Genomic DNA, 23,136 nt, shown 5'->3' on the forward strand with positions numbered 1-23,136 from the left:
GAGAGAAATTAATCTTCAAACCATCTGTAGCTCGAGAAGCTGCACTACAAAGTTCCCAAAGCACTCAGACCTTGGAGTTTGAGAGCAGCACACATTGTGTCTCCCTTTAGAGATGGAGGAAGGAGTGGCTGGAAAATTGCAAACCAGCAACCCTGGTTTGCATGCTTGGGGAAGCTCTAGAAGAAAATTATGAGGGTATTAAGGATTTCTCAAGTACAAATTGTTTCAAAATTATCTACTTTTCTAGCAAAGAGCCTAGCAGATAGGCAATTTTGGAAATAATTGGGTATTTTTTATTAAACAAGGTATCTGCACTCACTTCCTACTTTTTTTTTTTCAAATTAAAGGTTAGGACACTTGACTTGACTCCAAACATCCTGCCTTTGCATTCCTCTCCAGATGGGGTAAACAGGAAATCTTACATAATTATCAAGGTTCCTTATACCAGTTTGGCATTGATGTGCTCTTATGAAGCCTCAGCAGATTAATTACTATTGGAATTATGACCAGGGAAAAAAACAACAGCCCAGATGTTGAGCAAATATAACGAGTTGAACATTTTATTTCTCAATCAAGTTGTCTTTCTGCAGCTCTCTGGACTCATCTCTCTTCCAAGGCAAGGTAGGAGTGAGGCAGAGCAATGGGCCAAGACCCTTTATCCTGTTATACCAATTATCTGGTCAAGCAGCATAGAAGTAAAATGCTTGCTAATGGCCTAAAGTAATCATCTAGAGTAAGTGTCTGAAAAGTACCTAATGTGGGTTTTACAGTAAACTACAGGTAACTGTTTTGAAATAATGCATTTTGGAGAATCCTGTTCAATGGCCAAGCATATTCAATAGTACTTAGTGAATGCAGCTCCCTTCTCAGACCTCTGGATCTCACATTTCTTTCTGGACTGTGGCTCAGCTCAACCGGAGGGGCCAAATATACCACCTAACTTTTCCCTATCACATCTACCTTTGAAATGGCTAGGACGTTTTCCTGGGATGTGTGGTTTGATCTGCCCTCTGCCTCATCAGAGCTCAGAACCAGATCTTCTGCTTGTCAGCAGGTCAGAAGGCTACCACATAAGAGAGTTGGGCAATATGGATATTTTCAAAGAAAGAAATCAATCCAGCTTGGTTCTTTCAAAACTGCCAAGAGGCAGTTTTGAAAGAATCCCTTTCCTAACCAGGAAAGGGATTATGGTTTTGGAGAAAACAGCTAATTCTAGAGGTAAGCTGCATACAGCTCCACGTAACCTGTGTTTAACATTTCTGCATGGCTAACCATAATTCCTCTGCTCCTCCACTTTCAGGTTATTGGGGGAGATCATCCTTGTGAGACAGTGAGTACTTTCTCCCTGCTCAAAGAGTCTGAGGGCTAGCTCAAGGCTTTGAATAACAGGGGTGAAAAGGTCAAATACCTCAGAGGAAGACACCGAAAGCTCTGGTCTGGTAGATGATGCATGTTATTGACTTCTTTGTAACATCATGAAGTGTCAGCATTAAGGATCTGAAAATGTATGATGTGCTGTGTACCTTTCCAGGCAGTAAGAAGATAGCAAATTGAGTGCAAAGGCTAGACTTCACGGCCTATCTGCAGGTCTCAAGCATTCTCAAATACTGAAAGGATCGCAGTGGCTCAGTAAATCCAGGATAGGGTTGGGTCATTATTTGAACAGCCTCTAAAAATACATCTTGATGTTGTGCTTTCTGGAGGAGAGAGAAGGGGAGGATCTGAAGGGAAAAAGGAGGAAGATACTTGAAACAGGAGAGGAAGAGCACAAGAAGAAAGGGGAACAGGAAGGTGAAGCCACGCATGAAGTAAGAAGACATGTAAAGCAAAGGGAAGTCCATGTGTATGGGTGTAAATATGACCCCTGACAGGGCAACTCTATTGAGCATCCTTTTTTGTATCTTGGTAGCTCACAGCCTGTTTGTGCACTGACTGTGTATGGTCAGTCAGTGTTTTCATGGTAATTTCTGAATGCAGAGAAAAAACATCTGTAAGCATTCTTTTAAATATAGTTGCGTAGTTTATTTTCAACAGCCTAAATGATGTCTTAGAGGACAGCCTGGAAAAAGGTTAACAAGGATCTAAAAATAGAATCTGGATACTACAGATAGGTCTGATCATCAAAAAAAAAAACACCTCAGGGGGAGTCCCAGAGCAAAAGAACAGTCCAGTTCAAGTCACCACTCTTAAAATGTTTATTAAAATCTGCCATATCATTGCTGGTACATCACTGTAACATGAGGAGTCAGATTCTGCTTCGGAACTGCATAGACTTGAAAATCCAGAACCAGTTGTCAGAAAGTTCAACGAAACTGCGCTTCTGCATTAAGAGGTTTATGGTAAGTCACAAAAGCTATCAAGCTGTAATATAGATTAACTTTACCTCTCTAACCTACTGCATCAAGCCATGGGCCCACAGAAGAAGAAATATCTTCAATTCCAAACAACCACACTCCCAAATGTGGGCTTAGAAATCCTCACACAGATAAATTCTGTAGTTCATTTGACTTCTCCTGGTCAGAGTTACTACAAGATGCAAGCATTTCGTCTTTGCTATTTAGTGTCAATGGTCAAGCAGCATAGAAATTCTGTGGGATCCCTTTCACACCCAGGCCTGTTATCTGTTAAAAAAAATATAAATAGATAAGAAAGAAAGAAAGAAAGGAAAGGAAAGAAAGAAAGAAGGAAAGAAAAGAAAGAAAGAAAGAAAAAGAAAAAGAAAGAAAAAAAGAAAGAAAGAGAAAAAGAAAGAAAGAACGAGAGAGAAAGAAAGAGAAAGAGAGAAAGAGAGAAAGAAAGAAAGGAAGAAAGGAAGGAAGGAAACAGATAAATCGCCGAGTATAATGAAAACATTCAAATGTTGTAGAACAAATATTACAGCAACCAACTCCAACGTGTAGGGTCCCCTGCTCAAGAGGAGTCCAAAAAGAGTAATTACATGGAGTTTTTTCAAACTCCGTAAGATTAGGATCACTAAGATTATCAAGCACCATTCAATAATTTTGCTAATTTAAATGTTATCTGCGGCCCATATATGTGGTCCTTATTTCCAAAACAAGTCATAGTAATTTTTAATATGGTTTGCCCATTCAAGACAAATGTAAGCTTGGTGAACACCAACACACTCTCAGAATATGAGGTTTGGCAGGTCTGATGTATAGAAAGGAAAAAATAAAATCTGCTCACCTTGAAAATCTCTCCTGCATGAGGTTCCTTAGCTAAGGTGGCCTCATCCAGTCCATCGTATGCAGAAGTCACGTACATTTCTGAGTAGTCTTTTCCACCGAAGCAGCAAGAGGTGATCCTTGGAGTAGGCAGCCTCACAGTTTGGATTCTTTTTCCTGGGAAAAACATATAACTGTTTTCTGATGTCCATTTTCTAGGAAGCATGTAATTATGAATGTACTATGAATGTAATTATGAATGTAGTGTGCATGGCACAGATGTGGGACTTACCCAGAAGGCATCTCCCCTTCAGACAGAAACCATATTCTAAAGGATACTTTGTGGGGATATCAAATTCTTTCATCTGTCTCATCTCTAACTAAATTTCAGGCTCTCCCCCATATCTGTGAGGCTTCACTTCCGTTTCTCAAAATGCAGCAATACAGTATGTGAGGCCAGGAAGGGCAGGAACACATGATCTAGGATGGCCATCATTCATTCCTTAATATCATTTCCTAGTTAAACATTAAGTTAAACAACACTAGGAGGGGTTTTTTTAATTGCAGTAGATATGCAGTACACTTTTTTTTTTAGTGATATTATTAAGAACAGTGTGTGCTGCATCAGCAAACCATGGGAGCAGGAGTACCTGGCACTGGAAGGCAGCACAGGGAGCTGCAATCTATATGATCGGGGACTGAACCAGCAATGTTCTTGGCAACCCATGGGGCAGAAATGGGCAATAAATTACGCCTTCTTATCTCGCCTCCAAACCATTCTTCCTGGCTACCATTTCTCTCATGTTCATATGCACAGGCTGGTGGAAGTCTTACCGGTCTCTGGGTCTATACGAATGACTCTGCCGCCATCAATACAGGCCACCCAGAGCTTCCCTTCTGCATCTATGCACATCCCATCAGGCATTTGCTCCTCCTTTTCTAGATGGTACAAAAGTTTGGGGCAGGCTGCAGGAAGAGATACAAAGCTGGTGTTATGTGGGCTGCTACCGATTCTGTATCAGATTCCAGTCTAACATCTTCCATGCTCTTGCAAACAGCTAAGTTTGTTTTCTGTGAGAAAGACATTCTGCAAAATGTACATCACATACGCATTTTGCAGACTGTTAGAAGCCTGACTTAGCCTTTCTTAGGCAGAAACAAGCCCCCAGCAAAACCACTGCATTTTGGGATTGTACTGAATTACGGCTCCTATTATTTTACTGAGAGAAAAGAACAAAATGCCCCCATCTCCCTTGTTAGCCCACTTGCTACCTGCCATAACACGATTGCTGCCAGTGCAATAACTTTTCCTGGACTTTAATTGGTCATGGCAGTCTGGATACGTCACATAAATAATGACGTGCATTTAAACATCGGTGATAAGCCATTGGTCCCAGCTAAAGATCAAGAACTTCACTTCTTAATGGCCAACCAAGCAACCAGTTTTGATTAAGACTGGATGCCAACTGCTAGTGGTCTAGGATGCAGTGCAGATGGATTGGAGGGCACGTGCATGGTCCATGGAGCAGGGCCCATGGGCAGTGGACCACCTGCACTGACCCAGCACCTTCTGGCTATCACCACCCAAAAAGAGACAGTCACAAGCCTAGCTAAGGCTAGGAAGCTCAAACACATTACATTTTTGTATTTTCAGCAGGGAAAGTCGCAAAAAATCTTCTTTAGAAATCTTATATCTTAAAATCTGTAGAAATAGTTGTTCTCAGCAAAGTGAAATCTGAATGAATGTAGTTATTTTGTGTAATTTTCAGTCGTGATTACACAAAGTCCACACTCATTAGAGTACAAAGGTGGTTCAGCCTTTTAAATTCGCATGGAGTACATCAGGCTGATACTGCACAGAAATATTTCACAGTTTTGAAATGAAGTTATATCCATTATTCTTGCACCTAAATTTTCCTTTTTGTAGATATAATAAAAAATATTTACCCAGAAAGTGAATTTAAGTGAAATTTGCCAACATCTGAAGGCAATATTAATTTCAGAATTGGGAAACCTCAGTCACAATGATAACTTGATCCTCCAAATACCTTTCTGTGACATATATGCATGCACATTCTTCACCTGTATTTATGGAGCTAGTACAACCAAAGTGTTCCAGTAGATGGCACTCAAGAGTAAATAGCATCCTGCAAACCCTTTCATTTTGGAGTATAAATGACTTGTTCCCTAGAACTCCTTGAATGGGTCTAAATATGAGCCATCTCTCCTGATGAAAGTAAGCTGGAGGACTGTCAAAAGTTTGTTCACCAAATACACCTGATAAGTAGCTAAATTTGAGAAATACCACAGTCAGCCTACTGACAAGTTGCAACCAGAAGATATGAGATCTGTCAAATAAATAACCACATCTCACAGGCCCAGGTCTTGCTGCAGAAAGAGCAATAGAGCTACTTGTCACCAAGTTTAAAAAGCACGTGTACCAATCTTTCCAGTGTGCACATCATAGCTGAAGGCATGGACAGCGTATGTCAGGCTGTCAATGTGAAAGAAGGTCCTGTGGTCCAGGGACCAATCCAGACCATTGGAGATGTCCACCTGGTCTAACTGTTTTATTACGGAATGGTCAGGGAAAAGGGTATAGAGCGCCCCCTGCCGCCTCGCTCGGACGCCTGGTGCTGTCTCTTCAGCCATCGTACCTGAAGTGGAAATAGGAGCACAGTTAGAAGAAAGCAGAAGCTTGTTCATCGTGTTTAATAAAAACACTCCTCCGAGTGTTACCCAGAGGTCCTAGGGAGAATCACAGCATTGTGATTTTTTTTTCTTCCTAAAAAGAAAATATTTTTAGGAAGAAATTCTTTGCTGTGAGGGTGGTGAGACACTGGAAGAGGTTGATCAGAGAAGGTGTAGATTCCCCATGCCTGGCAGTGTTCAAGGTCAGGTTGGACGGGGCTTTGAGCAGCCTGGTCTAGTAGAAAATGTCCCTGCCTATGGCAGGGAGGTTGGAACTAGGTGGTCTTTATGGAACTAAATGGTCTTTAAGATCCCATTACACCCAAACCACTATATGATTCTACAATTTACAGTTCTATGATGAAGGGTCTAACCAGGCCCTGAGAGATTGATGAGAAGGAGGAAAAGGAGCACATCAGAAGCAGGTGCCTCCCACAGAGTTGATCCTGGCCAGTGAAAGGATGAGGTTTTGCACTGTCATGAGGTTTAAGTCACAGACACCAAAGACTCAAAGGAGCACCATGATACACCAGGGGTTCAGGTTCTGCTCACAGTAAAAGCTGAGATGCAGGTAAGCATCATGTGCTCTTTTTGTTGTTGCTCTTTGTAGGCCACTTTCATCATTTAAATGGTCTATGATCATAAAATACAGGTCCACACCATGTGCCTGAAAGCAATGTCCAAGCATTTCTTGAACTCTGGCAGGCTTGGGACCATGACCACTGAGGAACCTGTTCCAGTGCTTGACCATCCTCTGGGTAAAGATGCTTTTTGTAATATCCAATCTAAACCTCCCTCCTGCCTTCAGGAGGCTGAGGATCTCTCTCCACATTCCTATTTCCCACAGGCCAACTGGGAGAGGCTGCATGTGACGGATACAAGCTGCAGCTCATGTTTTGTTCTAGAATCACAGAATATGCTGAGTTGGAAGGGACCCACAAGGATCATCGAGTCCAACTCCTGGCCCCACACAGGACCATCCCCAAGAATCACACCATGTGTCTGAGAGTATCATTCAAATGCTTCTTGAACTCTGTCAGGCTTGGTGCTGTGACCACTTCCCTGGGGAGCCTGTTCCAGTGCCCAACCACCCTCTGGGTGAAGAACCTTTATCTAATATCCAACCTAAACCTCCTCTGACACAACTTCAGGTCATTCCTTTGGGTTCTGTCACTGGTCACTGCAGAGAAGAGATCAGTGCCTGCCCCTCCTCTTCCTCTCACAAGGAAGTTGTAGACTGCAATGAGGTCTCCCCTCAGCCTCCTCCTCTCCAGGTTGAAGTTGCATCCCTCTCTATACCACCAGAAAACTTCCCACCTACATGAGCCTTTCACTGGCTTTTCACCTTCCACAGAGGCAGGTGTTTGACAAACATCATTCACCAAGTTGCAGAGCCTTCCTGTAGGATGGCTCTTGCCAACAGCCTCTCTCCTCATTTAGGTCAGAGAATGTTGGGTCCCTAGTCCTCCTTCATCGGGCAGTAACTGAGCAGAGCATTCACAAAATGGCTCATGCTTGTGACAGCGGATTTTGTAGGGAACTCAACGGAGGAATCAATAACAGAGAATAAAATGCGTTAATAAAATATGCTGTAATAAGTTTCCCTGTGCTCTGGGGGAAATTTCTGCCAGGAACTTACCAGCAAAAAACCTCCCCTTTGGATCCACTTTCCCATCATTGAACCTGTTGTTGGGTTTATCCTGCTCGAGCTCAAGGATGGTGGTGACTGCCTGGGTGTCCCAGTCCAGAAAGGCAAACCTGGTTCCCAGGGCAATGACGTAGCCCCCACACTGCCGCAGTGCCACCGAGCCGACACGGGCATCTGTGGGTGAGAGGGAGCAGAAGACGACAGGTAGCTCTGAGGCCATCAGTCAGCACTCACTGAGGGCATCTGGGCTTCACTGGGAGAACCCTGACCCAGGAAAGGCTGAGCTGATGCTAAGATCCTTCTCCCCTGGGATCGTTAGCATATCTCACTAGCTCTGTGTTCCAAAGATTTTCCCGCTTCTGGGCAGACACAGTCATTAGGACTGTATGTCTTGCTCTGCAGGTCCCAAATGAAACATGCATTCCCATTTAGGCTTATCAAGGGCAACATGCACATGGTCCTCCACACCAGAGCACACTCCCCTCTGCTCAGCTGGCTTGGGCCACACCGTGCTCAGCAACACGCTGTAGGAGTGGTCCCATGGAAAGTAAGGGACACCACCATGCTGCAGGACTCCTACCAGGAGGGATGGATGGGGAAGACAGAGTGACTCCCAGAATGAAGTGAGTACAGACTCTTACCCACAGACACGCTCTGCACCTCATTGGTGATTGGGCTCCAGCGGCAAACTTTCTGTGAGTTAATGTCTACATAGACAAGTGCGTTCTCCCTTTCTTCCCAGACCGGGCACTCTCCCATCCGATTCTTCTCCTTCACAACAGATTCGATTTTGATGGAGGAGGACATGGTCTGAGGGAAAGAGAGTTAATAATGGATTTAATGAAAAGCTGTCATGTTTATGCCTATGATGCTTAAAAGCAGAGTTTGTAAATGGCAAAGCATTCCAAATCCCACATGACAGAGTAATTTAGAAGGTTCCTATGGCATTTCCATGGCCTCATGGCTGGAAATGAGCTCAAGGCACCAAAACTTCTCCTCAGCAAAACTTTCCTAAACCACAGCTGCTGATGAGGCACCTGCCTCCAGGCAAGGGAGTGCTGGGCCATGGCTCTGAGCTGGGACCCAGCTGTTGTCTGGGAATCAGTGATCCCAAGGGTTCCCCCAGACCATGGGGAGCAGCACCAATGAGTCAGAAGTCTTTTTGTGAAAAAACAAGGCTCTGCCGTACCAACGCAGATGCACTGGCTTTCTCCATGGGAAGACATATATGTACCCGTAACACCGACTGCTGTCTGCCACCAAGGCCAGACCAGGTGCCTGTTCCCACACCAAGTCAGTGTGAATATGCAAACACTGAGGAAGGCTCCTGCCTTTGAAATCCTACTGTTTTGCTTTCCCTCTAAGCATTTCATCTTCATCCGTGCCCTCACCACCCCCGCTTCATCTCCAACTCCTGCCGCAGACTCTGAATTTCGCCCCATGCCAGGCTGCGGGGTGGAATTACCTCAGTTGCTGCTTTGGGGGCAAAGGCGCCAGTGAACCTCTCACTCCATGCACCTGCTTCTGCCAGGATTTGTTCATGCCCTAACTACCCCATCCCCCTGTCCCCATTGCAGCAGGGTGCCCACAGGGACACCACTCAATCAGCCACAGCCCTGGCATGGGGTGCACAATCCATCAGGTTTGTGTCCAGAGCCCACTGATGCCCTTCAAAAGAGGGATCCTGGTCTTGCCCTGCCCTTGCTGTGGAGTGGGATGTGAGCAATATCCTCCACCATTCAGCTCTTACAAAAGAAAGAGGTCAACTCGCTGCCTCAGTCACCGCTAACGCTAATGGAGCCGCATCCCACCAGCACCCACCAGCCTCAGCACATTTTTTCCACAGACTGGGGAGATATTTCTTGGGAGGCAGCCAATCCCTGACATAACATTAGTCCTAGGGATTACTGTCTTCAAGCAGGCATTGTTTCCTAGTAGGTGAGCTGGTGATAAGGTTTACAGATAATTAATTAGCACTAATGCACTTCAAAATATGTAGGAAGAGCCAGTCAATCACCGTGAGTGGAAATGCCAGGGCTGGGGCACAGGATCTTTCATGAAATGAGTCACACCACCAAGGTAAGGTTCAAACGACTTATCTATCAACTGTATCCCTCTCTCTTCCAAAAAAACTGGCCACAAGAGTCTGGGCAGCAAGCTACTCCACATAGGCAAACAGCATCAGTCTAAAGTGTAGATGAGGATACTTAATAAGATGCCAAGTTTTAACCTCCTTAAACCTGTTAAACCATGCTCAAGCTGGCGGAGTGAGTTTCTCTTGGGTTAAAGCTTTGTGTCATGTGGCTGCCATATGTGGGACCCCAGCCTTGGAGACACAATGCTGACTTTATTATATCATGACTTGGAAAACACAGAATTGCTCTCACCCTTGTGGGAAAACAGCATACAGCAGCAGCCCGGTAGCAGTGCAGTTCCTGCAGAGGCAGAAAGCCTCCAGATCTGCATAAAACAGTGTGTATTTGTCTTGGCCATTGTTTCATTGACCCAACCAAGCCTTATTAAAGCTTTTTTTTCCCACCAGCTCCTGTTTCATTTACATCCTCCTTCTCCAACTTCCATAACATCAAAATAGGGGCCTGGCAGATAAGCTGTGGTGAAATACTGATTCACAGCCCATCCCACATGCCACATAAGGAGTACGCAATCACACTATTGCCAACTGTTTCACAAGGCACAGGCAGGGGAGAAATCAACCTGCCTGCACCAGCTGCCTGCTCACCCCTCACATGTCCCCCCCCAGCAATGCTGTGGAGACCTGCCCTGTCCCACGGAGCCTCAGTGTGTGTCCCCCTTCCCCGACTGCACATCCAGCCTCAGCATCTATCCCCTTCACCAAAGAAGTAGCTCCTGCATGTCACTCCAGCTGTGGAGTTTTTCATACTGTTGAATATTTTGGTTCAAATCCATCATCAGCCCTCCCCTTTTTTAAGAAGAGGGCAATTGGAAGGGAAGACTTGTGCTTTGCTGGCTGAGGTTTCACTTGTTTTTACAAGCAGATGAAAATGGAGGTTTTTAACAGGAAGGGTCGTCATACCGTAAGAGGCAGCACTGCCCTCCAGAAGAGTCCCCACAAACTGGCAGCCCTGGTCTCATCCTATCTGTGTCCCCCTTCTATCCAGTGGTACATGTCCTGTCAAACCCTCCCTATCAGCACCCTATGGAACTTTGCAGCAGAAGCAGCAGCATTTCACCAAATACATCATCTCAGAGGGAAAAATGAGGTAATGACCCCAAAAACCCCGGTTGAAAACATCCCAGCGTAATCACTCCCCAGGCATCCTGCCACCTGGCACCTTTTTCTGTGGCACCTCACACCCTGCTTGGCACAACATTAACCCATCAGAGATGAGCATGCAAGGAAAGACAAGAGAAATTCCAATCAAAAAGCATCAAATCCCACCATATTCTCCAGAAAAAAAATCCCTGCAGAAAAACATGTCACATTCACCCTGCCTATATCCTCTCTCCAATATTTTTTTGGCTTTCCAGCCTCCTGGACTCGTGCCTAAACCCCTTATGGAGACTAAGGGGCTGACGGGTGTCACTGAAATATTTTCCAAGTTAAACTGTTTAAAGTTACCAGAATTTGGAGACCACAAGAAAAATTTCCTGTTAGAAATGAAAAGCTAATGTAAAAACATCCTGTCTGCTCTACAAACTAAATCCTCTCTCTGGTAGCTATTTGAAAATAGCCTTTCTAACCTCAGTCCACATCCCTTTTCAAATGATCTGGACAAAAACTGGTCATTTCAGTACCCCCAAAAAGTTATAGGTAAAGTACAAATTAATGACTGGCCTTAAAACATTTCTTTGCTGTTTCCCTCCCGCTCTCCCCCCGTGCAAACACACATTTCATTTTTCATGTCAAGTTGAAGTTTTAATATACAAACAATTATCTGCATAAACCAAAGAATTTTAAGAACCCTTTTCCCCTCAGTCAAACAGCTGAATATTTTTACCAAGCTGGAGGACACCTATGCGAAACTCTGCAGTTCATCACATCAACGCACCTGCTGAGGACAATATTGCAAGACCTGAGTTGGTGACTCTTTTCCAGCACTGGTCCAATGAAACTGGATGCTGTTTCCAGCGACGGTTAAAAATGTGCAACAGTTGATGTTATCTGCATGGAGCAGGTAACCTTTTACATTTTGTATTCAGTCAGCAGTCACATGAATGATGAGGCAGGGACCAAAGCCCTTCTGAATGGTCTGGTTTGCAGTGCCAGCAGCAGGACATGTGATAGGAAAAAATCCTTGCTCAGTATTTTTCTCATGTCAGGAGAGCAAGAGAGGGAAACTGAGGCGTTGCACCATTCAGTTGCCCCAAGGGCTAGCCCAGTCTTCCCAAATTTAGGGTGATAAAAGGGAAGGTTAATGAAAGATGCAGGGGAGGGTTTTGTAGTACTCTGAGCAATAAAGAAAAAAATATTCTTGTGATTAGGGCTTATTAGCATCATTAAGACTTGGCTCCTACTCCCATCTGTGCCACAACCTTCTTGTGTGTGAAGTCACCTGCTCTCCTTGCAGCGCTTCTCACTTCGAACATGCAAAGGCTGATCCCACAACAGCAAAGAGCTCCAAACTGCTGCCTGTAGCACACATGGGGAAGGACTTTTACCAGGGAGCCTCAGCAAATGCCATGGATGCTGCAGAATGGCAATGTCTTGCTTGCCTTTCCAGAAGTTGGTCACTTTAGGAGGAGACACATCTCAAAGGCTTTGTGGATGTTGTTGATGAGTGGTGCAACCCTGCAGTAGCAGGTGCATGTATTTGCTAGGCAGCCACCTATTCTGTTAATTGTTTCCACAACATAAAGAGCCTGGTCCTGCCATGCATTTTGTTTGTTTCTAGCATTGCTGGTTTGCAAACCAGAAGTTTCTAGTGAAGTTGGCCAAAGGCAGCCACACATCCCTGTACCACTGGCTGACACCCCACTGCATTGTCTCCTTCTAGGGCGGCTTCCTCTTTCCCACTGCTCTGATCTCCTCTGATGCAACTCTTACGGCTTCTTTTTATAGTCCCTAGTTTTTATCAACATAGAGTAGTTGGGAGAGCACATCAGGGCATTAGCGCAACACATAATGTAGTATTTAAGTAATTGTATTTGTCTTCTGTTACCCACAGGCATGTGCTCAGATAATAGCTCAGAATTTGTTCCTGTGGCTTTGCAAATATTTAGTAAATCCATTGCTCCCCCTTTTTTCCCCCACAGCTCCCCAAAATATATTTGTGCTGCTTATTCCCCTTGAGGGTCCATCCCATCTTTCAGTAGTCCAGAAACTTGACTTTGCCTGTTATTCGATTGTCCCAATCTCTTACAGTTTTTATGTACCTAGACAGTCATCCTCCTTCTTGGAGATGACAACAGGCATGGTTAGAGTTAATGAAGACACAGCTATTAAAAACCCCAGGCAGATACAGGTATAGCTACTCACCCCAGTGATATCCCACTCGACAGTGTTGTTCAAAAGTGAAGCCAAGGCTTATCTTTTCGTGGCTTCACCCTTTTGTAGGAAGGGTCTGGTCCCTCCCCTGTGCTCAAGATGGGAAGAACTGGAGCTCCCCAGGCAGTCAGTGCCGCCTGCTTTGATTTCAGCAGTTATTTTGCCAGCAAAGGATTACATGAACTTTCTCCAGCTTGGTTGGGAATAACTACGCTTCACCTATGACTATAGATTTTGGTCATGAGGGTGAAAAAATCCTTCAGGGCACAGCAGCTGCTCCTCCTGATACAGCCTTTCCTGTCACTGGGTTCTTGCTCAACCCTAATTGAAATCAGTGCTGGTCTTTGATCAAAGAGGTGAGCGCCATTAATAAGCAAGGGATTAAACAAAAGTGAGGAAGCCTTCCTAATTGAGGGAACCGGCAACTGCTCAGTTTGCCAGATCCAGTGCTCTGTCATGGGACTCAAGTCAAAATATGCCAGCAGCACCAGTTTGGGCTCCTTGGGGCTGGGGCGTGGAAAGCAGCTACAGCCTCTGCACTGGAGGCTGTGTTGAGACGCGCTCCCAGGGCATTTCGGCAACATTAAAAATACAACTCTCCTGGCAGAGTTGGCTCTTCCTGCTCATGTGAAGCATAGGAAACCAGCATAGCAAAGCCCAGCAGGTGATTTTGCAGAAGGGGGAGGCGGCATTCATTCATAAAGTGTCTGCAGCAGCTTATTTTACCTGCCTCTGCTCCCATGGACAGAGACATGTTATTCAGATGTTTGCCCAGTGCCACCCACTCACATATGGCATGGAGGATGAGGGATTCCAGCAGCCACATCCTCCCTGTGTCTCATGGGTGCCTCTTGGCCAGCTGTGATAAACTAATCTTTGACCAAATCTTTCATGCCTGTACAAGCTATTTCTCTTACTTTTCTAGTGCAACAACAGAAAAAGATTGGCATTTTTTTTTGTGTTGTGCTGGCAATCACCCTACTGCCACTGCGACGGTGTGAGGGTGAGCACGGGTACAAAACCTCAATAGTGACGGCAGAGGGAGCTTATCCGTGTTTATGCCCACTTATTTTCTGCTGCATCTCCAGATCTCCACTAGCCATCAACCACAGCAGCCCTTCAGTATGGTTCCTGAGCTGCAGTTATCTCAGGGTTCATCACTTCAGTGAGATCAGAGCCCTAAAATTGCCACATTCATAATCACCCTCAACTCAAACTTTCTCAGTAACGTGCTTTGAGATTGTCTTGTAGTGCAAAGTAAATGAAGGACGGTGGACACTCAAAAGAACAAGCCCCCGCTTCCTGTACTGTCTCACACTCATCTGCCCTGAAGTGGGGCTGCTTAAATCTCTTTTTTTCCCAGCTGCTGAGACACTCCCCTGCACTGTTTCAAGACGGGAAACAGTGATGTGCACAAAGTCACCTTTGAACACCAAGGCCTCAGTGCAATCCAGGGGCCAGGCAGTTGAGTCACCCACTGCACACTCGAGGGCACAGCAGGCAAGCCCATCCATCAGAAGCTAACTCCAACTCCAAGGCCTGCAGAGATGCACCGGCAAACCATGGTATGCTGATTCTTGGAGCTACTGGGAGAGAAAACACACAGCCACTGGCCCTCTTGGCAGTCAGTTGCTGGGTTACCCTCTCATAGCAGGATGGGCACAGAGCAAAAATCCAGTTTAATTTCTGAGATACATCACAGTTGTTACAGCACACATAGGCCTGAAGTTACCAGCAAAAAAGCAATCCAGTAAATAAACCTTTCATTTACAACAGGTGTTGTGAATAATTTGTAATAAAAGTTCCTTTTCCTCCACATTTGAAACAGTGGCCATTTGGGCATATGGGCCCACCTTGCTTCTCTGGGTGCTCTGGGGGAGTTTGGTTCAGGAGGAGGTATATGCAGATTTATGCACAAATGGTCATGAATGCTTAACGTTTTCCTGTCATCATGGATCTCCCCAGAATAGGCTGAGATCTTCAAAGGATGGACAAAGATATGGTTCTTCGCCCCAAGCCTGGGTTTATATTTAACAAAATGAGCAACATAGTGACATGCACTATGTCATGGTGATCAGTTCCAGATAGTTAATTTAAGCACAGCCACAGCTGAGGGCTCCAAGAAGAAAGCTGTAGACGCACAGCGATAGGTATTAATGTTTCAGTTGTTAAGAATATCATGGGACAAATGAAGTTACATTTAAAGCAGTGCTAAGATCACCAAAAGGTATTCTATAAGCAACTTCAAAAATATGTAAAAGAGACAGTACAAGTAGTTTAATCAAGAAATCAATATAGCATAAATTGCAAATGAGATGGAAGAATAAACAATTAAAAGATATTAAAATATTTTTAATCATAAAATAGAATTACAATAGAAGCTTATTAGGACGAGAATCTTTTTAGTACAACAGGAAAAAGTACCATCACATATAAAGTAAATCTAAAGGGAGAGAAAAGATCAGTTTTAAAATATTCCATGTATTTCAGTAGTTTTTCATGCTTTCTTGATGAAATATTATAATGGCGTTATGGTTTCAAAGCAAAAGATGCTGAACACCAGAATAAGACCTTCAGACGTCCTGTGTACATCAGTCTTCTCTAACACATTCTGAAGAGTGTGTATTTAACCTGCAAATGGATACGGTGGGACTCCTTTCACCCCCAATCCTGTTATCTATTAAAACAGAGAGAAAAAAATATTAGAGTAATAATCCACCATTATCAGACACTTGCTTTCCTTGCACAACTGGACATGCTTTAATTTGAAAAGGACTGTGTACTCTAATTTGCCCTCCTACTTTATTTTGCACACATCAGCACATCACAGCCAGGAATTTCAACACATGCTCTTTCTCTAAAGCTCAGTAATCTCAGGTCAGAGTCCATCCCCCAAAGGCCTCTTCTCTTAGATACTACTAAGCCTTAATTCTGCAGTTCACAATGTAACCTTCAGTATGCACACACAGAGAAGAGCAGGGCTTTAAAACAAATCCCAAGGTAACAAATTTTTAAGAGGTAATTTAGTTATAATTAACGAGAAAGTAAATAAAAGTAGATCTGTCATTGATTAAGACACATGAGTATTTACCCATTCTTTCCACAACAAATAGAAAATGCAAACAGTGTTGGGAGAGTGATAAAGAGGTGATGGCATAGAAAATTTACACTACCAGCATTGTTACAAAGTTTAAACCCAAAACTATTTTCAAATCTCTAAATGCATTTAACTTCCTCATACTGCAACAGGAACTAAAAATAAAAACAATAGTTTAACTATATGACCAATCATCAAACAACCGCTCTTTTCCTGCTTCCTACCACTCCAAGTGGCTTGCTGCCTGAAAAATGCAGGAGCAAAAAAATTACATTCTAAAATAACAGAAAAAAGAATCATTCACCTTGAAAATCCCACCAGCCTGTGGTTGCCGTGAAAGCCACTCTTTATCCATCCCATCACTGGCAGAAGTCACATACATTTCTGAATAATCCCTTCCTCCAAAACAGCAGGAAGTTGTTTTGTCAACTGGAAGTTTCACAGTCTGGAGTCTTTTCCCTGGAGGAAAACATGCATGATGTTTCCTGTTTGTCTACTTATAACAAGAAATTTAAACAAATTATTGTGAATAACCATTGTGGAGCCAAGTGTTCCGCAGAAGTGGGAAGCAGGGTAGGGGGAGGACCCACACTGACTTTCAGCATACTGATGGAGCACCACAACAGGGAGAAACCAGACTTCTGTGACAAAGTTGCTGATGATGTATCATTTCACAAATCTCAGTTATCACAAACAAATCCCACCCCAATCCCAGTCTGTCCTCTAGTTAAACGCGAACATCCACAGCAGAGACCAGCAGAGACGCGCATCTGAGCTCCACCTAGACTGCCCAAGGAGTCAATGGAAATGAGATAAAATTCCTCTCTAAAACAGGTCACATGAATCACACTCTAGACCTGCTGACTTTTCTACTTTTAATTACAAAGGCAGCCTGGAGGGAGTAGACCTCGTGCAGCATTGTGGAGGTGTACCTCCTGCTACACCTCTAGTGCCAGCAGTTAAGGAAGATTAATTCCTAGAAGTTTTCCCTGAAATTTCAATAGCCTTTCACATCAAGCTTGCATAAAATAAGGATCATGGGACATGTCTGAAGTTTAGAAGAAACTAGTGCTACCATAACTAATATTACTCATTTATTACATCAAGAAATAGCTACTGTCTTAATTACAGTGGTAGTGAACAGACTGCCTCCAGCCCTAACCAGAAGGCTGACAAGACACCTTACAGCAGATTTTTCTAAAATTCTTGCTAATCCTGAAGTGCTTATTCCCATCAAGTTTATTTTATTTACCTATCATTGAATTTCTCTCTCTAGAAATATGCTAGAGCACATGAATCTCCTTACAAAACCTGTAATTTCTCTGCCCCCCCAACTGCATATATAAAGAGCTTGGTCCCCTTACAGTAACTAACTTTACTGATGTGTTGAAATAGTAACTTTGATGTTGGGAACCCTAGAAATTGGCTGACCCCAGTTCTGGGAGAAAATGTGTGGGAAGTGCATTCAAAGGGAAAAAAACATGGACTGTGAGAGAAGAGGCATGAGCCCCAAAGACAAGGGGAGAGACCCTGATGTGTCTCAATGGATAACAGCCTGGAAGATATAATTTACAAAGCTCTGAGATGAGCAACGTCTCCCTGGAAATTCAAGAAAATCTGCACCTGGATGCTCTACAATCTACCTGAAATATTCCTTTGTGCTTAGTATCTACAGCAGAGAGAAACTTAGCAAATCTTTTAGACACTAAAATTCAAAGGATATTAAAAACATTCACTAGAAAGAACTATAAAATATTTGGTTTAAACTGGATATTAGAAAAAATTTCTTCACTGAAAGGGTTGTCAAGCATTGGAACAGGCTGCCCAAGGAAGTGGTGGAATCATCATAGAGTCACAAGACTATTCTGAATTGGAAGGAACCCACAAGAACCATCAAGTCCCACTCTTAAGTGAATGGCCTCTGTGGGGATCAAACCTGTGACTTTGGCATTATTTAGCAGCATACTCTAACCAACTGAGCTAATCTCATGTTCCCTGAAATGTTCAAAAATGTAGATGTGGTGCTTACAGACATGGTTTAGTGGTGGACTTGGCAGTGCTGATTTAATAGTTGGACTCAATGACTTTAGAGGTCTTTTCCAACCCTAATGATTCTAGGATTCTAATTAAAAGACACGATTGCATAAGAATAGCAGGTCACCAGAAGATATGACAAGGCTTGCCACATACAAGTTAGACATCCCTTCTGAGCCCTTTGAAAACTTAGTGGGATCAGCCACCACAGTCTTTCCCTGTAGCATATCTTGAATCTAAAGGCAGCAACCACCTATGCTAAAGAAGCCTAGACCTGAAAAGCTACTTCACCCTGAACCTCAAAACCTTCACTTAGGTGAAGATGCCAAACAAATAAGTTTCCTCACCCCATCTCCCATAAAATCCCCCAACGCTTTAACATTGCTAAAACTTGAAAATCCCTCACGTGTTTTAGATAAGTTCTTTATCATTAGATATATCTGCAGCTCACTGTCAGCCATTCACGCCACACTTAATAGCTCTTTTGCATTCAAAGAGCGGCTTTCATGGAATTCTCTTCATACATGTCTTGGGTATCTCCCTAAATAATTACAATTCATTCAGAATTCAGCAAATTGCAGATTTTTAGATGTCACTTTAAAACAGCATGAGAGGGCGGGTAAGCATGGGATATCCATAAAGAAGGTGGCTCTTTTTGGCATGGACACTGAACCTGTGAAACTTTGTACTACTATTCCCTGCAGATGTTATGAGTTTTACATGGGTGAGGGGAGACAGACAGGTTCACAGAAGAGAAATGCACTGGTACCTATCATCACGTCAGTATCTCATCCAGCTGTGAGCATAGTTAGAGACTGGGAGTGCACTGGGGGTATGTACTCTGCTGTCAATATTCTTAGTATCCCTATGCATTTGCTTATGGCCACTATTCCCTCTAGCTTTCCCATAAGAAAACACCTCCAAAAGGGAGAAGAAAAACAAGTGAAAAAAGGAAGAAGGTGAAGGCCAGCGAGGAAGAAGATAGAAACAGTGAACCAAAGAGGAAAAATTATAAGAGTCCACTGCTGCAGGAGGGTACTCAGAGGGCTCGTGGATGTCACCAAGGAGTGCTCTGCCCACCAAAGGGGAAGGATGTGGGACCAGAAACAAGTCCCAGAGCTGCTGGTATCTCCCAGCTGGAGCTTTGTTTTCCTAGAGCAGGGGTGCAGACTCTGCAGAACAGAAGTCAAGCAGGTTGGCAGGACCTTGGATGGGTAGAGATCAAAAGGTGAGGGGGAAATCACAGCCTGAGACTCAAGTAAGAGCTTCCAGTAGAGTCAGAAGTGAGGCTGCAGCCTGACCTGCCTGGTGCACATGTGCCAGTGCCTCTGTGCATTGCAGAGGCAGAAAGCATCAAGGGACACTGGTATCCCTGAATCTGCAGCCCCACAACACACTAAGCCTTCTACTAGACTCCAGATGCAGCTCAGCGCAGTTGCTTCTCTGCTGCATTATGCAAACTTGTGTTTTCTGGGATCTGTCAAAATCACACTCCTATTCTCACCCACTGGCCCCTTGCAGGCAATGGGGTTCAGTTTCCCTTAAGCGCTTTACATGTGCTTTTTACCCATGGTAAATCATCCCTGGCACACCACTAAAGTGCAAATGAGAGTAGGAATGAACAACAGGTTCAGACAATGGGCACACTCAAGATGTTACTATGTGAATGATAAAATGCTGTGGAATTAATGAAATATTTTTAATTATTTCAATTGAAAAAATTGATCATGTAAATAATTTTCAACAATAAAAAAGATATTGTTGGCATCAGTATCATGTGGGAATCGTACTAAACTCAGTAGGCCGTCCAAAATAATACAATTTGCTGAAGAAACAAAGCTCAAAAATGGCTTTAGTCATCTTTGATATTTCATGGCTTACTCATTTACATCATTTATTGATGAGGTAAACACTGGTTTTAAGATTGGAGGATGTAAGAGAATGCCAACTCAAACAACTCACAAGTATAATGATGATCTCCTTAGCAACTTTACCTTTTCCAACACAACAGATGCTGGGAACAAAGAAGACTGATTTACAAAGGTAATTTTTGAGAGCAGGGGCATGAAATTGTTTAAAATAATAGTTTTTAAAAAACAGTGTTTTTAAAAAGAGCAGATATGTTATTTTGGGGGGGGGAACCCTCTCATTCTTTGCTTTTATTTCTTCCTTTTTTTTTCCTTTGAACACAAAGTTCCACTCCACCTTCTGCAAGGGCTTACCTGTCTCAGGGTCAAGACGAATCACTCTCCCACCATCATAACAAGCTACCCAGAGTTTGCCTTCTGTATCAATGCACATCCCATCAGGAATGCTCTCCTCTTTTTCCAGTTTGTATATACTCCTACGGTTGCCTGCAAGGTAGGAAAAAACACACAACTGAGCTAGACAGTTGTTAAAATTTTTATCAGTCACAGCCCAGCAAGTTATTTGTACTATTATTTTCAAAAGTTGTGCTGAAGCCCTGAGTTTCTTTCTTATAAAGGAAATAGATGGTGTCTGCTGCTCTGTTTGTTTCCTGAGATAGTTGTTTCTCAACATGAAAGCCTGTGGATCAGTTTCTATCCACTGAAATTATAATCCTTTTTTGTGGCATTATTTTCTAGTGCACCACATGTTCCCTACTTACAATATTAAATGAATAACTGAATAAATTAATGTTACATAAATTAATAAAATTAATTACTTGTTCTAAAAGCAGTTTGGATCATTTGAAGTATGAGTTGCTCCAACTGGAGACTTTTCAAACAGATTGCTGCAACATGCCAATAATCACTATTTCAACACAAAACTGACCTTCAGATCTATAAACTCAGAGTTTATATAAACACAAGAGCTAGGAAAAGCATCAATTTCAAAGGCATATTATCAACCTAAAACCAAACAAATCTATCTGAACTTTTATCCATTGTTATTAAAGAAAATTAAACACAAGTTTCCAACATTGTTTATTTTATGCTCTGACAACTTCAATGTTTCTCATATGCAGCAATATTTTTAATTAATTTCCTTTTTGCTCCTGGTGATTGTCAGATTGCCACAGAAAGAGAGAGAGTGAAAGAGAGAGAGAGAAGAAGCAGCCTATTTCCTAAAGAAAAATTCAGTTGTAAGCCATAGCACAGAGACACTGGGACACGATTCTATGCCCAAAATGACATTAATTCAGCTTTAAAATTCAACATCAAATTGGCTAGGTTCTTTTAAAGTAAAATACTGCAGTCCATGTACTCAAAAGCAAATTATTAGTCCAAGTCAATGGAATTTTTCTTTTGCCCAAGCTTGCAGAAGCCCTTAAGGCGTTGTTTTGTTTTAAATAAATTAAGGAAATTTGAGTTACTGCTTTCCCATTGTTGCCCAGTTCTTTCTGCAGAATCTTCATTTAAAAGCTTATATTTTAAAAAACAAGACAGTGAAAAGTGAAAAAATATCTAGAAGCCGGCAGAGGTTTTGTACAAGACTACAAGATGGCCTATGCTTTCAGCAGCAAGAAACACACAGCCACAGAAACCTAGACAAATGAGAAACACTTTGCCATTTTTACACTGGAAGATCAGATATGCCTTGTGTTTAGTAACAGTAGTACAGATCACTACTCAAACTGCAATTTAAATACTTTATAGAGCTACCAACAGACCCTGACTGGTTTGAGCCAGGAGCCTATGCAGGCGAAGATAGGCATTAATATGGCTTCTGTTGTTTTGCTCTCAAGAGGTTACTGAAGAAGCACTCCCAAAGCTCTGATCATCTCTATATAATAAGCAGAACAGGAACATCACAATCTTTAGGCACAACCAATTATTTTAGAATACAGTCATTCATACCAATTTTTCCAGTTTGGAGGTCATAATCAAAGGCATCTACCGAATAGGACAAGCTGTCGATGTAAAAGAAGGTTTTGTGATCTAGCGACCAGTCCAGCCCATTGGAAATGTCCACCTGATCAAAGTGCTTCACCACTGAGAGGTCAGAGAAAAGTGTATACAGAGAGCCCTGGTGTCTTTCCAGCACGGCAGGCCGAGTCTCCTCAGCCATTGTACCTGTGCAGAGTCAAAGGGGAGAAAGCAGGTTCAGAGTGAACGGACTCTCCTCCAGGTTTGGTGGCAGCCCCTCGCAATGACGATAATCACAATGTAGAAGGGAGCAGCGCAGGGGGCTTCTGAAATTTGAGGAAGAAACTGAGTTAAAAGCAAAAGAAAGGTAGATTTCTGACGTGCTTGCTTTCAGCAAAAGATGATAGAACATAGTCTTTGGGGGTTTGTTGAACTGTGGCAGAAATAGTGTGCAGTGTAATTCCCGCAAAATGTTTTATTCAGTCATTCATATATTAAGAAAGGTGTGGCCAGCATTTAACTTCCCACAAATCTTAATGTCTTGTAGAGCTGAGAAACTGGAAAAAAATTACCTCCTCCCTCAATGAGTCTTACATTAAAGCCTCTTCAAAAGCAAGTCTCATCTTTGCAACTTGAAGTTGGCAGCTGAGACTGGCTCTTGAGAGGCTGGGTAAATGCAAGCTAAGGTAAGCTTGGGGACTGAACTATAGAGCAGATGCACAGAACAGTGTTTTAAAAAACAGGAGGACAGGATCATAGACAGCTGAGGTGGGAGGGCACCTCTGGAGATCATCCAGGATCACCTCACCCCCTGCTCAGCATAGGGTCAGACACCACAGGTTCCTCAGTCCAGTGTTGGGTCTTGAAGATCTCCATGAATCAAAACCCCATAGCCCCCCTGGACAACTTGTTCCACTCTTTGATCATCCTCAGTAGAAGACTCTTCTTACGTACATACAGAATTTGCTGAATTTCAGTTCGTGCCCACTCCCTCTGGTCCCATCAGTGGCACCACTGAGCAGAGCCTGGCTCTATCTTTTTTTTTACTCCCTCGCCACCCTTCCAGATCAGGTACTTATACACAGGTAAGATACCTCTGAGCCTTCTCTTCTCCAGTATAAACAGTCACATACTTTTTAGAAATACAATCTATAAATTCTGGTTTATGAAGAACAAAACACACAGTATAATAACTTGCTAACTGG

The 23,136-nt window shown here is 43.2% G+C and overlaps 2 protein-coding genes across 5 annotated transcripts in view; both read right to left on the minus strand.

Moving 5' to 3' along the window:
- Positions 1-2,171: 2,171 nt before the first annotated feature.
- Positions 2,172-11,674, minus strand: LOC113963565 (regucalcin-like). The gene is made up of 7 exons (XM_027674808.1): positions 11,535-11,674; positions 8,145-8,313; positions 7,495-7,677; positions 5,606-5,821; positions 3,999-4,130; positions 3,187-3,341; positions 2,172-2,621 (listed from the first exon to the last, which is right to left on the minus strand). The coding sequence occupies exons 2-7, from the start codon at positions 8,308-8,310 to the stop codon at positions 2,571-2,573; spliced, it is 903 nt and encodes a 300-aa protein (XP_027530609.1). The 5' UTR covers positions 8,311-8,313; positions 11,535-11,674; the 3' UTR covers positions 2,172-2,570.
- A 3,630-nt stretch (positions 11,675-15,304) lies between these two features.
- Positions 15,305-23,136, minus strand: part of LOC113963564 (regucalcin) — an 80,766-nt gene continuing 72,934 nt past the window's right edge. For all 4 annotated transcript variants that reach the window (XM_027674803.1, XM_027674805.1, XM_027674806.1 and 1 more), the window contains 4 exons: positions 21,923-22,138; positions 20,324-20,455; positions 16,372-16,526; positions 15,305-15,647 (listed from right to left, as the gene is read on the minus strand). In XM_027674803.1, coding sequence (XP_027530604.1) covers positions 15,597-15,647; positions 16,372-16,526; positions 20,324-20,455; positions 21,923-22,138 — 554 coding nt within the window. In that variant the 3' untranslated portion in view covers positions 15,305-15,596. The remainder of the gene's footprint in view (positions 15,648-16,371; positions 16,527-20,323; positions 20,456-21,922; positions 22,139-23,136) is intronic.

The sequence above is a fragment of the Neopelma chrysocephalum genome, unplaced genomic scaffold (genome assembly GCF_003984885.1).
Source record: "Neopelma chrysocephalum unplaced genomic scaffold, ASM398488v2 Primary Assembly neopelma1_25, whole genome shotgun sequence".
In the NCBI taxonomy this organism is placed as follows: domain Eukaryota; kingdom Metazoa; phylum Chordata; class Aves; order Passeriformes; family Pipridae; genus Neopelma; species Neopelma chrysocephalum.

Excerpts from the sequence above, each read along its gene's own strand:
- LOC113963565 (XM_027674808.1), bottom strand. The coding sequence starts at position 8,310 with ATGTCCTCCTCCATCAAAATCGAATCTGTTGTGAAGGAGAAGAATCGG. Across the intron at positions 5,822-7,494 it reads AAAGGGGAGGTTTTTTGCTG|GTACGATGGCTGAAGAGACA; the intron begins GTAAGTTCCTGG and ends TTTCCACTTCAG. Across the intron at positions 2,622-3,186 it reads ATGCAGGAGAGATTTTCAAG|ATAACAGGCCTGGGTGTGAA; the intron begins GTGAGCAGATTT and ends TTTTTTTAACAG.